This window comes from Pezoporus wallicus, unplaced genomic scaffold (genome assembly GCF_028554395.1).
Source record: "Pezoporus wallicus isolate ANWC-B61680 ecotype Strahan unplaced genomic scaffold, APGP_CSIRO_Pwel_v1 contig_14484, whole genome shotgun sequence".
Taxonomy (NCBI): Eukaryota; Metazoa; Chordata; class Aves; order Psittaciformes; family Psittacidae; genus Pezoporus; species Pezoporus wallicus.
The window spans coordinates 1-15,300 of record NW_026638444.1 but is presented as its reverse complement, the minus strand read 5'-3'; the positions used below and the strand labels follow the sequence as shown (position 1 = coordinate 15,300).

At 55.5% G+C, this 15,300-nt stretch overlaps 1 protein-coding gene across 1 annotated transcript in view; it reads right to left on the bottom strand.

Annotated features, from left to right (window-relative positions):
• Window positions 1-12,498, bottom strand: part of RNF40 (ring finger protein 40) — a gene marked incomplete at its 5' end in the record, with an annotated part of 28,283 nt that extends 15,785 nt beyond the window's left edge. The window contains 8 exons of the mRNA XM_057410806.1: window positions 889-1,010; window positions 1,727-1,862; window positions 4,029-4,208; window positions 5,432-5,551; window positions 5,748-5,822; window positions 7,487-7,633; window positions 9,570-9,682; window positions 12,283-12,498. Of these exons, the coding sequence (XP_057266789.1) occupies window positions 889-1,010; window positions 1,727-1,862; window positions 4,029-4,208; window positions 5,432-5,551; window positions 5,748-5,822; window positions 7,487-7,633; window positions 9,570-9,682; window positions 12,283-12,498 (1,109 nt within the window). The remainder of the gene's footprint in view (window positions 1-888; window positions 1,011-1,726; window positions 1,863-4,028; window positions 4,209-5,431; window positions 5,552-5,747; window positions 5,823-7,486; window positions 7,634-9,569; window positions 9,683-12,282) is intronic.
• Between the last annotated feature and the right edge of the window lie 2,802 nt (window positions 12,499-15,300).

The window sequence follows — 15,300 nt, the reverse complement described above, 5'->3', positions numbered from 1 at the left end:
GGGGTGGTCCCCACCCGTGTACCCACTCTCAGTCCCTTAAACGAGCAATGCCATCCATGCTCTTAAAGGGGCAAGGCCACCTATGGCCTTAAAGGGGCAATTCCACCCATTGCCTTAAAGGGGCAATGCCGTTCATTCCCTTAAAGGGGCAATCCCACATATTGCCTTGATGGGGCAACCCCACCCATTCCCTTAAAGGGGCAACACCACTCATGCGCTTAACAGGGCAACAGCACCCATTCCCTTAAAGGGACATCACCACCCAATCCCTTAAAGGGGCAACGCCACCCGTTCCCTTAAAAGGGTGCCTCCCATTGCCTTATAAGGGCACCACCACCCATTACCTTAAAGGGGAACACCATCCATTCTGTTAAAGGGGCAATGCCACCCATTCTATTAAAGGGGCAATGCCACCAATTCTATTAAACGGGCAACGCCACCCATTGAAGGGGCAACGCCACCCGTTCTATTAAAGGGGCAATGCCACCCATTCTCTTAAAGGGGCAACACCACCCATGCCCTTAAAGGGGCAAGGCCACCCATTCTCTTAAAGAGGCAACACCACCCATGCCCTTAAAGGGGCAATGCCACCCATTCTCTTAAAGGGGCAACACCACCCATGCCCTTAAAGGGGCAACACCACCCATGCCCTTAAAGAGGCAACACCACCCATAAAGGGGCAACACCACCCATTCTTTTAAAGAGGCAACACCACCCATGCCCTTAAAGGGGCAACACCACCCATTCTCTTAAAGGGGCAACGCCACCCACTCTCTTAAAGGGGCAACGCCACCCATGCCCTTAAAGGGGCAACGCCACCCATTCTCTTAAAGGGGCAACGCCACCCATGCCCTTAAAGGGGCAACGCCACCCCGAAGCTCCTCCCACCTTGTTGATCTCGGCCTGCACCTCCCGCAGCTTCCTCTTGTAGCGCTGGACGTCGCCCTTGAGCTGGTGGTTGTGGTTCTGGAGGCTGCTGATGAGGTGGCGCATCTCCCTGTTGATGGGGCCTGGGGGGGACAGGGACAGCGGGGTTATGGGGGGGCTCTATGGGTCCCTATGGGGCTCTATGGGGTCTCTATGGCTCTTTAAGGGACTCTATAAGTCTCTATGGTCACCATGGGTTGCTATATTCCCTATAGGTTGCTATGGGTCTCTATGGTTTCAATGAGTTTTATGGTTTCTATGGGTCTCTATGGGTCACTATGGCGCTCAATGGGTCCTCATGTGTCTCTATGGTCTCTCTGATGCTCTATGGTGTCTATGGTTCTCAATAGGTCTCTATGGTCACTATGGGTCTCTATGGCTGTCAATGGGTCTCTATGGGTCTCAATGGGTCTCTATGGTCTCTATGGGTCCCTATAGTTTCTATAGTCTCAGTGGGTCCCTATGCCTCTCAAGGAGTCCGTATGTGTCCCTATGGCTCTCAATGGGTCTCTATGGTCTCAATGGATCCCTATGGGTCTCAATGGGTCCCTATGGTCTCAATGGGTCCCTATGGTCTCAATGGGTCCCTACGGTCTCAATGGGCCCCTATGGATCCCTATGGGTCTCAACGGGTCTCTATGGCTCTCAATGGGGCCCTATGGCCCTCTATGGGCCCCTATGGCTCTCAATGGGGTCTACGTGCTGAGTCCCTATGGCTCTCAATGAACCCCTATGGCTCCCAATGAGTCTCCATGGGTCCCTATGGGTCTCCCTATGGGTCGGGATGTGGGTCGCTCACCAGCCTGCTCATTGGCGGCCAGGTTCTGCTCGAACTCGATGCGCAGCATCTCGTACTCCTTGCGCACCTGGGCCAGGGTGTCCTCCAACTGGATGACCTCGGTGCGCAGGCGCTTCTGCACCCCCAGCTCGTCGCTCTGGGGCACGGGGTTGGGGTGGGGGGACACACACATCGATGTGAGATATGGGGGGGGACACCCACCCCCCCAATGGGCACCCAATGGGTATCAACGGCACCCAATGGACTCAATGGGCACCGATCGACTCAATGGGCACCCAATGGGCACCCAATGGACTCAATGGGCACCGATTGACTCAATGGGCACCCAATGGGCACCGATCGACTCAATGGGAACTCAATGGGCACCAATCGACTCAATGGGACCCCAATGGGCACCCAATGGACTCAATAGACCCAATGGGCACCAATCGACTCAATGGGCATCAATGGGCATCAATGGGCACCCAATGGGCACCAATCGACTCAATGGGAACTCAATGGGCACCCAATGGACTCAAATGGACCCAATGGGCACCAATCGACTCAATGGGCATCAGTGGGCACCCAATGGGAACCAATCAACTCAATGGGCACCAATAGACTCAATGGGCATCAATGGGCACCCAATGGGCACCAATGGCACCCAATGGGCACCAATCGACTCAATGGGCACCAATAGACTCAATGGGCATCAATGGGCACCCAATGGGCACCAATGGCACCCAATGGGCACCAATCGACTCAATGGGCATCAATGGACACCCATTGGGCACCAATCGACTCAATGGGCACCAATCGACTCAATGGGCATCAATGGGCACCCAATGGGCATCAATCGACTCAATGGGCATCAATGGGCACCCAATGGGCACCAATGGCACCCAATGGGCACCAATCGACTCAATGGGCACCAATGGCACCCAATGGGCACCAATCGACTCAATGGGCACCAACAGACTCAATGGGCACCAATGGCACCCAATGGGCACCAATCGACTCAATGGGCACCAATGGGAACCCAATGGGCACCAATCGACTCAATGGGCATCAATGGGCACCCAATGGGCACCAATCGACTCAATGGGCATCAATGGGCACCCAATGGCACCAATGGCCCCCAATGGACTCAACGGCCCCCAATGGACTCAAAGGCCCCCCAACGGACTCAACGACCCCCCAACAGACTCAATGGCCCCCCAATGGACTCAACGACCCCCCAACGGACTCAACGACCCCCCAACAGACTCAATGGCCCCCAATGGTCCCCAATGGCCCCCAATGGACTCAATGGACACAAAGGGCCCCCAATGGACCCAAGAGGACCCCAATGGACTCAACGGCCCCCAATGGCCCCCAACGGACTCAACGCCCCCCCAATGGACTCAATGCCCCCCAACGGACTCAACGACCCTCAACAGACCCAACGGCCCCCAACGGACTCAATGGCACCCAACAGACTCAATGCCTCCCCAACGGACTCAATGCCCCCCCAATGGACACAATGGCCCCCAATGGACTCAATGGACACAAAGGGCCCCCAATGGACTCAAGAGGACCCCAATGGACTCAACGGTCCCCAACGGCCCCCAACGGACTCAACGGCCCCCCAATAGATTCAATGACCCCCAACAGACTCAACGGCCCCCAACGGACTCAATGCCCCCCCACTGGACTCAACGACCCCCCAACAGACTCAATGGCCCCCAATGGTCCCCAATGGCCGCCAACGGACTCAATGGACACAAATGGCCCCCAATGGACCCAAGAGGACCCTAATGGGCACTAATGGCTCCATGGACTCAATGGGACCCCAATGGACTCAATGGACACAAAGGGTCCCCAATGGACCCAAGAGGACCCCAATGGACTCAATGGTCCCCAATGGCCCCCAACGGACTCAACGGCCCCCCAATGGATTCAATGACCCCCAACAGACTCAACGGCCCCCAACGGACTCAACGGCCCCCCAATGGACTCAACGACCCCCAACAGACTCAATGGCCCCCAATGGACTCAGTGCCCCCCCAATGGACTCAATAACCCCCCAACCGACTCAATGGCCCCCAATGGCCCCCAATGGACTCAATGGACACAAAGGGCCCCCAATGGACCCAAGAGGACCCCAATGGACTCAATGGTCCCCAATGGCCCCAAGAGGACCCCAATGGACCCAATGGTCCCCAATGGCCCCCAACGGACTCAACGGCCCCCCAATGGATTCAATGACCCTCAACAGACCCAACGGCCCCCAACGGACTCAACGGCCCCCAACGGCCTCAACAGCCCCCCAAGTGGGACCCACCTCCATGTGCTCGATGTGGCGGAGGTGGCTGTTCTTGGTGGTGAGGAGGAGGGCTCGGGCCTCGTCCAGCTGGGTCTTCACCTGCAGGCTCTCGTGGTAGAGCAGCGAGAACTGGGACTGGAGCACCTTGTACTCCAGCGTCTCCTTGACGGCCTCCTCGGGCAGCGAGCGCAGCGCCACCTGCGGGACACGCGTGGGACACGCGTGGGACACGCGTGGGACACGCGTGGGACACGCATACGGGGTGCGTGGTCGTGGGTGGTCATAGGTGTTGCGTGTTCATACGTGTTGCATGTTCATACGTGTGTGTTACACGCGTGTTCAGGTGTTACGCGTCGTGTTACACGTTACACGCGTGCTCGTACGCATGAGTTACCGATGCGTTAACGTGTGTTCGTGTTGCGTATGTTACAGGTGCGTTACATGCATCCTCGTGTTGCATACGTGTATTGCATGTTACATACATGTAACGCGTTACATTTTACCTGCGCGTTCCTACGTGTTACGGGTGTGCGCATGTGAAGCGTGTTCATGTGTTTGTGTTATATGTGCGTTCATGTGTTATGCATTGCGTATTACATGTTACACATGTGCTTACATGCATGTTATATGATTTACCGATGTGTTGTGTGTTCATGTTACAGATGTGTTATGTGTGTTCTCACGTGTTACATACATGTGCGTTCATATGTATTACATGTTACATGCGTGTAACGCGTTACATTTCACCTGCGTGTTCCTACGTGTTACGGGTGTGCGTAGGTGATGCGTGTTCATATGTGTTGCATGTTCATATGTGTTTGTGTTACACACGTGATCATGTGTTATGCATCACGTGTTACACATCTGCCCCATTACCTCCTTAATCCCCATTACCTCCATTAACCCATCACCCCATTGACGCCCATTACCCCATTGACCCCTATTACCCCCATTACCCCATTGACCCCCATTACCCCCATCACCCCCATTACCCCATCATCCCCATTACCCCATTGACCCCCTTTACCCCATTGACCCCCATTACCCCATCACCCCCATCACCCCATTGACCCCCATTACCCCATTGACCCCCATTACCCCATTGACCCCCATTACCCCATCACCCCCATTACCCCATTGACCCCCTTTACCCCATTGACCCCCATTACCCCATCACCCCCATCACCCCATTGACCCCCATTACCCCATCACCCCCATCACCCCATTGACCCCCATCACCCCCATTACCCCATTGACTCCCATTACCCCATTGACCCCCATTACCCCATCACCCCCATTACCCCATCACCCCCATTATCCCCATCACCCCCATTACCCCATTGACCCCCATCACCCCCATTACCCCCATTGACCCCCATTACCCCCATCATCACCCCATTGACCCCCATCACCCCCATTACCTTGAGGCGCTCGTGCCCCCTCACGGCCTGCTGCAGCTCCTGCTGCAGCTTCTCCAGCTCGGCCATGCGGCTGTTGGCCAGCTCCTGGTTCCCCTCCAGCTCTGCGTTCAGCATCTCAAACTGCCCCATAACCAGGGGGTCACCCCATAGCACTGACCCCCATTGCCCCCCCATAACCCACATTGCCCCCCCATTACCCCCCATAACCCCCCATTGCCCCCCATTACCCCCATTGCCCCCCCATTACACCCATTGCCCCCCATTGCACCCCGTTGCCCCCCTCCCACCCAGCCCCATAGATTCCCCCCCCCCATACCTTTTGCATGCTGAGGGTGATTTGTCCCCCCTGGAAGCCTCCGGAGCTGGCAGAGCTGTAGGAGCCGGAGGTCAGCTGGGGACAGTGGGGAGATGGGGGTCAATGGGGGTAATGGGGTTAATGGGGGTAATGGGGTTAATGAGGGGAATGGGGTAATGGGGGGTAAGGGATTCAATGGGGAGCAATGGGGGTCAATGGGGGGGAATGGGGTCAATGGGGGTCAATGGAGGTAATGGGGGGCAATGGGGAGCAATGGGGAGCAATGGGGCAATGGGCAACACAATGGTTGCTATGGCAACGCAATGGATGCTATGGGGACGCAATGGTTGCTATGGGGACGCAATGGTTGCTATGGCAATGCAATGGATGCTATGGGGACGCAATGGTTGCTATGGTGATGCAATGGATGCTATGGGGACGCAATGGTTGCTATGGGGACGCAATGGATGCTATGGGGACACAATGGTTGCTATGGTGATCCAGTGGATGCTATAGGGATGCAATGGTTGCTATGGGGACGCAATGGATGCTATGGGGACACAATGGTTGCTATGGTGATCCAGTGGATGCTATGGGGACGCAATGGTTGCTATGGGGACGCAATGGATGCTATGGGGACACAATGGTTGCTATGGTGATCCAGTGGATGCTATGGGGACGCAATGGTTGCTATGGGGACTCAATGGTTGCTATGGCGACACAATGGATGCTATGGGGATGCAATGGTTGCTATGGTGATGCAATAGTTGCTATGGCAACACAATGGTTGCTATGGGGACTCAATGGTTGCTACGGGGACGCAATGGATGCTATGGGGATGCAATGGTTGCTATGGTGATGCAATGGTTGCTATGGTAACACAACGGATGCTACGGTGATGCAACGGTGGCTATGGCAACGCAACGGATGCTATAGGGATGCAACGCTTGCTATGGGGCCGCAACGGATGCTATGGGGATGCAATGGTTGCTATGGTGATGCAATGGTTGCTATGGTAACACAATGGATGCTATAGGGATGCAATGCTTGCTATGGGGCCGCAATGGATGCTATGGGGATGCAATGGTTGCTATGGTAACACAACGGATGCTATGGTGATGCAACGGTGGCTATGGCAACGCAACGGATGCTATAGGGATGCAACGCTTGCTATGGGGCCGAAATGGATGCTATGGGGACGCAATGGTTGCTATGGTAACACAATGGATGCTATAGGGATGCAATGCTTGCTATGGGGCCGCAATGGATGCTATGGGGATGCAATGCTTGCTATGGGGATGCAATGGATGCTATGGGGATGCAATGGTTGCTATGGTAACACAATGGATGCTATAGGGATGCAATGCTTACTATGGGGCCGCAATGGATGCTATGGGGATGCAATGGTTGCTATGGTAACACAACGGATGCTATGGTGATGCAACGGTGGCTATGGCAACGCAACGGATGCTATAGGGATGCAACGCTTGCTATGGGGCCGAAATGGATGCTATGGGGACGCAATGGTTGCTATGGTAACACAATGGATGCTATAGGGATGCAATGCTTGCTATGGGGCCGCAATGGATGCTATGGGGATGCAATGCTTGCTATGGGGATGCAATGGATGCTATGGGGATGCAATGGTTGCTATGGTAACACAATGGATGCTATAGGGATGCAATGCTTGCTATGGGGCCGCAACGGATGCCATGGGGAGCCGACGCTTGCTATGGGGCCGCAATGGGGCCAGGCTTCACCTGCTCCAGGGCCTCGGCCAGGCGGCGGTCGAGGCGGCCCTCGCGCTTGCGCAGCTTGGCGCTGTCCCACTGCAGCCCCTCCAGCGTCGTCCCCATCTCCAACACCTTGGTCTCGGCCGACGTGGCCTTGTCCTGGAGCTCAGCCAGCTGGGGGCAGCAGGGGGATAGCATGGGGATACCCATAGGGATACCCATAGGGATACCCATAGGGATATTCATAGGGATACCCATAGGGATACCCATAGGGATATTCATAGGGATACCCGTAGGGATACCCATAGGGATACCCATGGGGATACCCATAGGGATATCATGGGGACAGCATGGGGATACCCATAGGGATACCATGGGGACAGCACGGGGATACCCATAGGGATACCCATAGGGATACCCATGGGGATACCCATAGAGATACCCATAGGGATACCCATAGGGATACCCATAGGGATATCATGGGGACAGCATGGGGATACCCATAGGGATATCATGGGGATAGCATGGGGATACCCATAGGGATACCCATAGGGATACCCATAGGGATACCCATAGGGATATTCATAGGGATACCCATGGGGATACCCATAGAGATACCCATAGGGATACCCATAGGGATACCCATAGGGATACCCATAGGGATATTCATAGGGATACCATAGGGATACCCATAGGGATACCATGGGGATACCATGGGGATACCCATAGGGATATCATGGGGACAGCATGGGGATACCCATAGGGATACCATGGGGACACCATGGGGATACCCATAGGGATACCATGGGGACACCATGGAGACAGCAGGGGGATACCATGGGGATACCCATAGGGATACCCATAGGGATAGCCATAGGGATACCATGGGGACAGCATACGGATACCCATAGGGATACCATGGGGATACCATGGGGATAGCATGGGGACAGCATGGGGATACCATGGGGATACCATGGGGATACCCATAGGGATACCCATAGGGATACCATGGGGATACCATGGGGACAGCACGGGGATACCCATAGGGATACCCATAGGGATACCATGGGGACAGCATGGGGATACCATGGGGACAGCATGGGGATACCATGGGGATACCATGGGGATACCCATAGGGATACCATGGGGATATTCATAGGGATACCATGGGGATACCCATAGGGAGATCCATAGGGATATTCATAGGGATACCATGGGGACAGCATGGGGATACCCATAGGGATACCATGGGGACACCATGGGGATACCCATAGGGATACCATGGGGACAGCATGGGGATACCATGGGGATACCCATAGGGATATCATGGGGACAGCATGGGGATACCATGGGGATATCATGGGGATACCCATAGGGATACCCACAGGGATATTCATAGGGATACCATGGGGATACCCATAGGGATACCCATAGGAATATTCATAGGGATACCATGGGGATACCGTAGGGATACCCATAAGGATACCTTAGGGATACCCATAAAGACACCATGTGGATACCATGGGGATACCCCTAGGGATAGACATAGAGATACCCATGGGGACAGCATGGGAATACCCATAGGGACACCATGGGAATACCCATAGGGACACCCATAGGGATACCATGGGGATACCCACAGAAACACCCATAGGAACACCATGGGGATACCATAGGGATACCCATAGGGATACCCCTAGAGATACCATGAGGATATCCATAGGGATACAATGGGGACACCCATAGGGATACCCATTGCGATACCCATAGACATATCTATAGGGATACCATGGGGATACCCATAGGGACACCATGGGGATACCCATAGGGAAGCCTTGCCCATAGGGATACCCACGGGGATACCCATAGGGACACCATAGGGATCCCCATAGAACTATCCATAAGGATACCATGGGGATATTCATAGGGATACCATGGGGATACCCATAGGGACACCATGGGGATACCACAGGGACACTTAGTGCCCCCATCACCCCATTTCCCCCATTGCCCCCATCGCCCCCCATTGAGCCCCACTGCCCCCCATTGAGCCCCACTGCCCCCCATTGAGCCCCACTGCCCCCCATTGAGCCCCATTGAGCCCCATTACCTCCAGGGACTCCCGGTGATGCTTCTCCTGCAGCTGCAGGGTCAGGTCCTGCAGCCTCCGGTGCTCCCGCAGCAGCTCCCGCAGCAGCACCCGGCCTGGCTCTGGCAGTTCAGCTGGGGGGGGGGCAGCACCCATTGGTACCCAATGGGATCCCAATGGCACCCAATGGTATCGTAACGGCACCCATTGGTAACCAATGGCACCCAAAGGTATCCCAATGGCACCCAACGGTATCCCAATGGCACCCATTGGTACACCAATGGCACCCAAAGGTATCCCAATGACACCCATTGGTTCCCAATGGCACCCAAAGGCAACCATTGGTACCTAATGGGATCCCAATAGCACCCATTGGTACCCAATGGTATCCCAATGGCACCCATTGGTATCACAGTGGCACCTACTGGTACCCAATGGTATCCCAATGGCACCCAAAGGTATCCCAATGGCACCCAAAGGTATCCCAATGGCACCCAAAGGTATCCCAATGGCAGCCATTGGTACCCAATGGTATCCCAATGGCACCCATTGGTACCCAAAAGTAACCCAATGGCACCCACTGGTATCCCAATGGCACCCAATAGTATCCCAATGGCATCCATTGGCACCCAAAGGTATCCCAATGGCACCCATTGGTAACCAATGGCACCCAAACGTATCCCAATGGCACCCATTGGTACCCAATGGGATCCCAATGGCACCCAAATGTATCCCAATGGCACCCATTAGCACCTACTGGTATCCCAATGGCACCTATGGGAACCCTATGGTACCCCATTCCCTCTCATAACCACATCCCCCCCCCAAAATAACCCCATTCCTCCCCATTCCCCCCCATAAAAACCCCATTCCCCCCATTCCCCCCCACTCCAACCCATAATAACCCCATTTCCCCCACATAACCCCATTCCCCCCATAATAAACCCATTCCTTCCCATTCCAACCCATAATAACCCCATTTCCACCGCAAAACCCCATTCCCCCCATAATATCCCCATTCCCCCCAATCCACCCCATAACCCCCCATTCCCCCCCATAACCCCATTCCCCCCCAATTCCATCCCATAATATCCCCATTCCCCCCCCCAATCCCACCCCATTCCCCCCCATTCCCATCCCATAATAACCCCCCATTCCCATCCCATAATATCCCCATTCCCCCCCATTCCCATCCCATAATAACCCCCCATTTCCATCCCATAATATCCCCATTCCCCCCCATTCCCATCCCATAATAACCCCCCATTTCCATCCCATAATATCCCCATTCCCCCCCCCATTCCCATCCCATAATAACCCCCCATTCCCATCCCATAATAACCCCCATTCCCATCCCATAACCCCCATTCCCCCCCAATCCCACCCCAATCCCCCCCATTCCCATCCCATAATAACCCCCCATTCCCATCCCATAATATCCCCATTCCCCCCCAATCCCATCCCATTCCCCCCCATTCCCATCCCATAATAACCCCCCATTCCCATCCCATAATATCCCCATTTCCCCCCCAATCCCACCCCATTCCCCCCCATTCCCATCCCATAACCCCCCATTCCCCCCCATTCCCATCCCATAATAACCTCATTCCCATCCCATAATAACCCCATTCCCATCCCATAATATCCCCATTCCCCCCCCCATTCCCATCCCATAATAACCCCCCATTCCCATCCCATAATAACCCCCCATTCCCATCCCATAACCCCCCATTCCCCCCCATTCCCATAAATAACCCCCCATTCCCATCCCATAATAACCCCTATTCCCATCCCATAACCCCCATTCCCCCCATTCCCATCCCATAATAACCCCCCATTCCCATCCCATAACCCCCCATTCCCATCCCATAATAACCCCCCATTCCCATCCCATAATATCCCCATTCCCCCCCATTCCCATCCCATAATAACCCCCCATTCCCATCCCATAACCCCCCATTCCCCCCCCAATCCCACCCCAATCCCCCCCATTCCCATCCAATAATAACCCCCTATTCCCATCCCATAATATCCCCATTCCCCCCCATTCCCATCCCGTAATAACCCCCCATTCCCATCCCATAATAACCCCATTCCCATCCCATAACCCCCCATTCCCCCCCATTCCCATCCCATAATAACCCCCATTCCCATCCCATAACCCCCATTCCCCCCATTCCCATCCCATAACCCCCCATTCCCATCCCATAATAACCCCCCCTTCCCATCCCATAATAACCCCCATTCCCATCCCATAATAACCCCCCATTCCCATCCCATAACCCCCCATTCCCATCCCATAATAACCCCCTATTCCCATCCCATAACCCCCCATTCCCCCCCATTCCCATCCCATAATAACCCCCCATTCCCATCCCATAATAACCCCCCATTCCCATCCCATAACCCCCCATTCCCATCCCATAATAACCCCCCATTCCCATCCCATAATAACCCCCCATTCCCATCCCATAACCCCCCATTCCCCCCCATTCCCATCCCATAATAACCCCCCATTCCCATCCCATAACCCCCCATTCCCATCCCATAATAACCCCCCATTCCCATCCCATAATAACCCCCCATTCCCATCCCATAACCCCCCATTCCCATCCCATAATAACCCCCTATTCCCATTCCCATCCCATTCCCATCCCATAATAACCCCACTCCCATCCCATAATAACCCCACTCCCATCCCATAATATCCCGCCATTCCCATCCCCGCTCTCACCGTTTCCCGCCAGGCGCCCCCCAGCGGCGCGCGCGCGCTCCTGGGCGCGGGCCAGCACGTGCACGAGGCGCGCCAGCGCCGCCCGAAGCCCCTCCCCTTGAGGCGGCCCCGCCCCCGAGGCTGACGCAGGAGGCCCCGCCCCCTGACGGCTCAGCGCCAACAGGAAGGAGGCGGCCGACGGAGGGGGGAGGGGAGCAGAGGAGCACGGCCATGGGTCTGGGTGGGGGGGGGGGGGAGGGGAAGAGAGTGAGGGATCCCCCCCATTGATAACCCATTGGCACCCATTGATGCCTCATTGATACCCATTGGCACCCATTGATACCCATTGACACCCATTGATACCCACTGATGCCCACTGACACTCATTGACACCCATTGATACCCATTGAGACCCACTGACGCCCATTGACACCCACTGATGCCCATTGACACCCACTGATGCCCGTTGACACCCATTGACGCCCATTGATACCCATTGATGCCCATTGACACTCATTGACACCCATTGATACCCATTGACGCCCATTGACACCCATTGATGCCCATTGACGCCCATTGACACCCATTGACGCCCATTGACACCCATTGATGCCCACTGACGCCCACTGATGCCCGTTGACACCCATTGACGCCCATTAATACCCATTGGCACCCATTGATACCCCATTGATACCCATTGACGCCCACTGATACCCATTGACACCCCATTGATACCCACTGATGCCCACCGACGCCCATTGATACCCATTGGCACCCATTGATACCCTATTGATACCCATTGACACCCATTGATGCCCACTGACACCCATTGACACCCATTGCACCCCACTGGCACCCATTGACGCCTATTGATACCCATTGACAACCACTGACACCCATTGATACCCATTGACACCCATTGATGCCCACTGACGCCCATTGATGCCCATTGACACCCATTGAGACCCATTGGCACCCATTGATACCCATTGGCACCCATTGACGCCTATTGATACCCATTGACACCCATTGGCACCCACTGATGCCCACTGACACCCACTGATGCCTGTTGACACCCATTGACGCCCATTGATACCCATTGGCACCCATTGATACCCATTGATACCCATTGACACCCATTGATACCCATTGACGCCCATTGACACCCATTGATACCCATTGACACCCACTGATACCCATTGACACCCATTGATACCCCCTGGCACCCATTGATACCCATTGGCACCCATTGACGCCCATTGACACCCACTGATGCCCATTGACGCCCACTGATACCCACTGGCACCCATTGATACCCACTGATACCCATTGACGCCCATTGACACCCGTTGATACCCATTGACGCCCACTGACACCCATTGATACCCACTGACATCCATTGATACCCACTGGCACCCATTGATACCCACTGATACCCATTGACGCCCATTGACACCCGTTGATACCCATTGACGCCCACTGACACCCATTGATACCCACTGACATCCATTGATACCCACTGGCACCCATTGATACCCATTGGCACCCACTGACGCCCATTGACACCCATTGATGCCCATTGACGCCCACTGATGCCCGTTGACACCCATTGATACCCATTGACGCCCATTGATACCCATTGACGCCCATTGATACCCATTGACGCCCACTGATGCCCGCTGACACCCATTGACGCCCACTGATGCCCATTGACACCCATTGACACCCATCGGCACCCATTGACGCCCATTGATACCCACTGGCACCCATTGACGCCCATTGACACCCACTGACACCCATTGACGCCTATTGACACCCACTGACACCCATTGGCGGCCACTGATGCCCGTTGATACCCACTGGCACCCACTGCACCCCATAGATACCCCACTGACACCCACTGATACCCATTGGCGCCTATTGCACCCCATTACCCCCATTGACCCCCATTACCCCCCATTGACCCCTATTACCCCGCACTGACCCCATTCCCCCGCATTGACCCCCATTACCCCCCACTGACCCCCATTCACCCCCACTGACCCCCCATTCCCCCCACTGCCCCCCATTACCCCCCATTGACCAACATCGACCCCCATTACCCCCCAGACCCCTATTACCCCACTGACCCCCATTACCCGCATGGACCCCCATTACCCCCCACTGACCCCCATTGACCCCTATTACCCCATTGACCCCCATTACCCCCATTGACCCCCATTACCCCCCACTGACCCCCATTCCCCCCCATTGACCCCCCCATTCCCCACTGACCCCCATTATGCCCCCATTGACCCCCATTAAACGCCATTCCCCCCATTGACCCCCATTACCCCCCCTGACCCCATTACCCCCCCATTACCACCCATTGACCCCCATTACTGTCCATAGACCCCCATTACCCCCCCATTGACCCCCATTGACCCCCATTACCCCCCATTGACCCCCCCATTGACCCCCATTACCCCCCACAGACCCCCCCGCTGACCCCCATTACCCCCATTGACCCCCCATTGAAACCCATTGACCCCCATTACCCCCCCATTGACCCCCATTACTGTCCATAGACCCCCATTCCCCCCATTGACCCCCATTACCCCCCATTGACCCCCATTACTGTCCATAGACCCCCATTCCCCCCATTGACCCCCATTACCCCCCATTGACCCCCCCATTACCCCCCCAACGACCCCAATAACCCCCCATTGACCCCCCATTCCCCCCAGACCCCCATTGACCCCCTCACTGACCCCCATTACCCCCCACTGACCCCCATTGATCCCTATTACCCCCATTGACCCCCATTACCCCCCCATTGACCCCCATTACCCCGATTGACCCCCATTGACCCCCATTCCCCCCATTGACCCCCATTACCCCCATTGACCCCCATTACCCCTGATTGACCCCCATTACCCCTGATTGACCCCCATTGACCCCCATTCCCCCCCATTGACCCCCATTCCCCCCCATTGCCCCTCCCCCGCTCTCACCCCTCCTTTCAGGCCCCTCCCCCTCGCCGGGGGGGGGTTCGGGCCC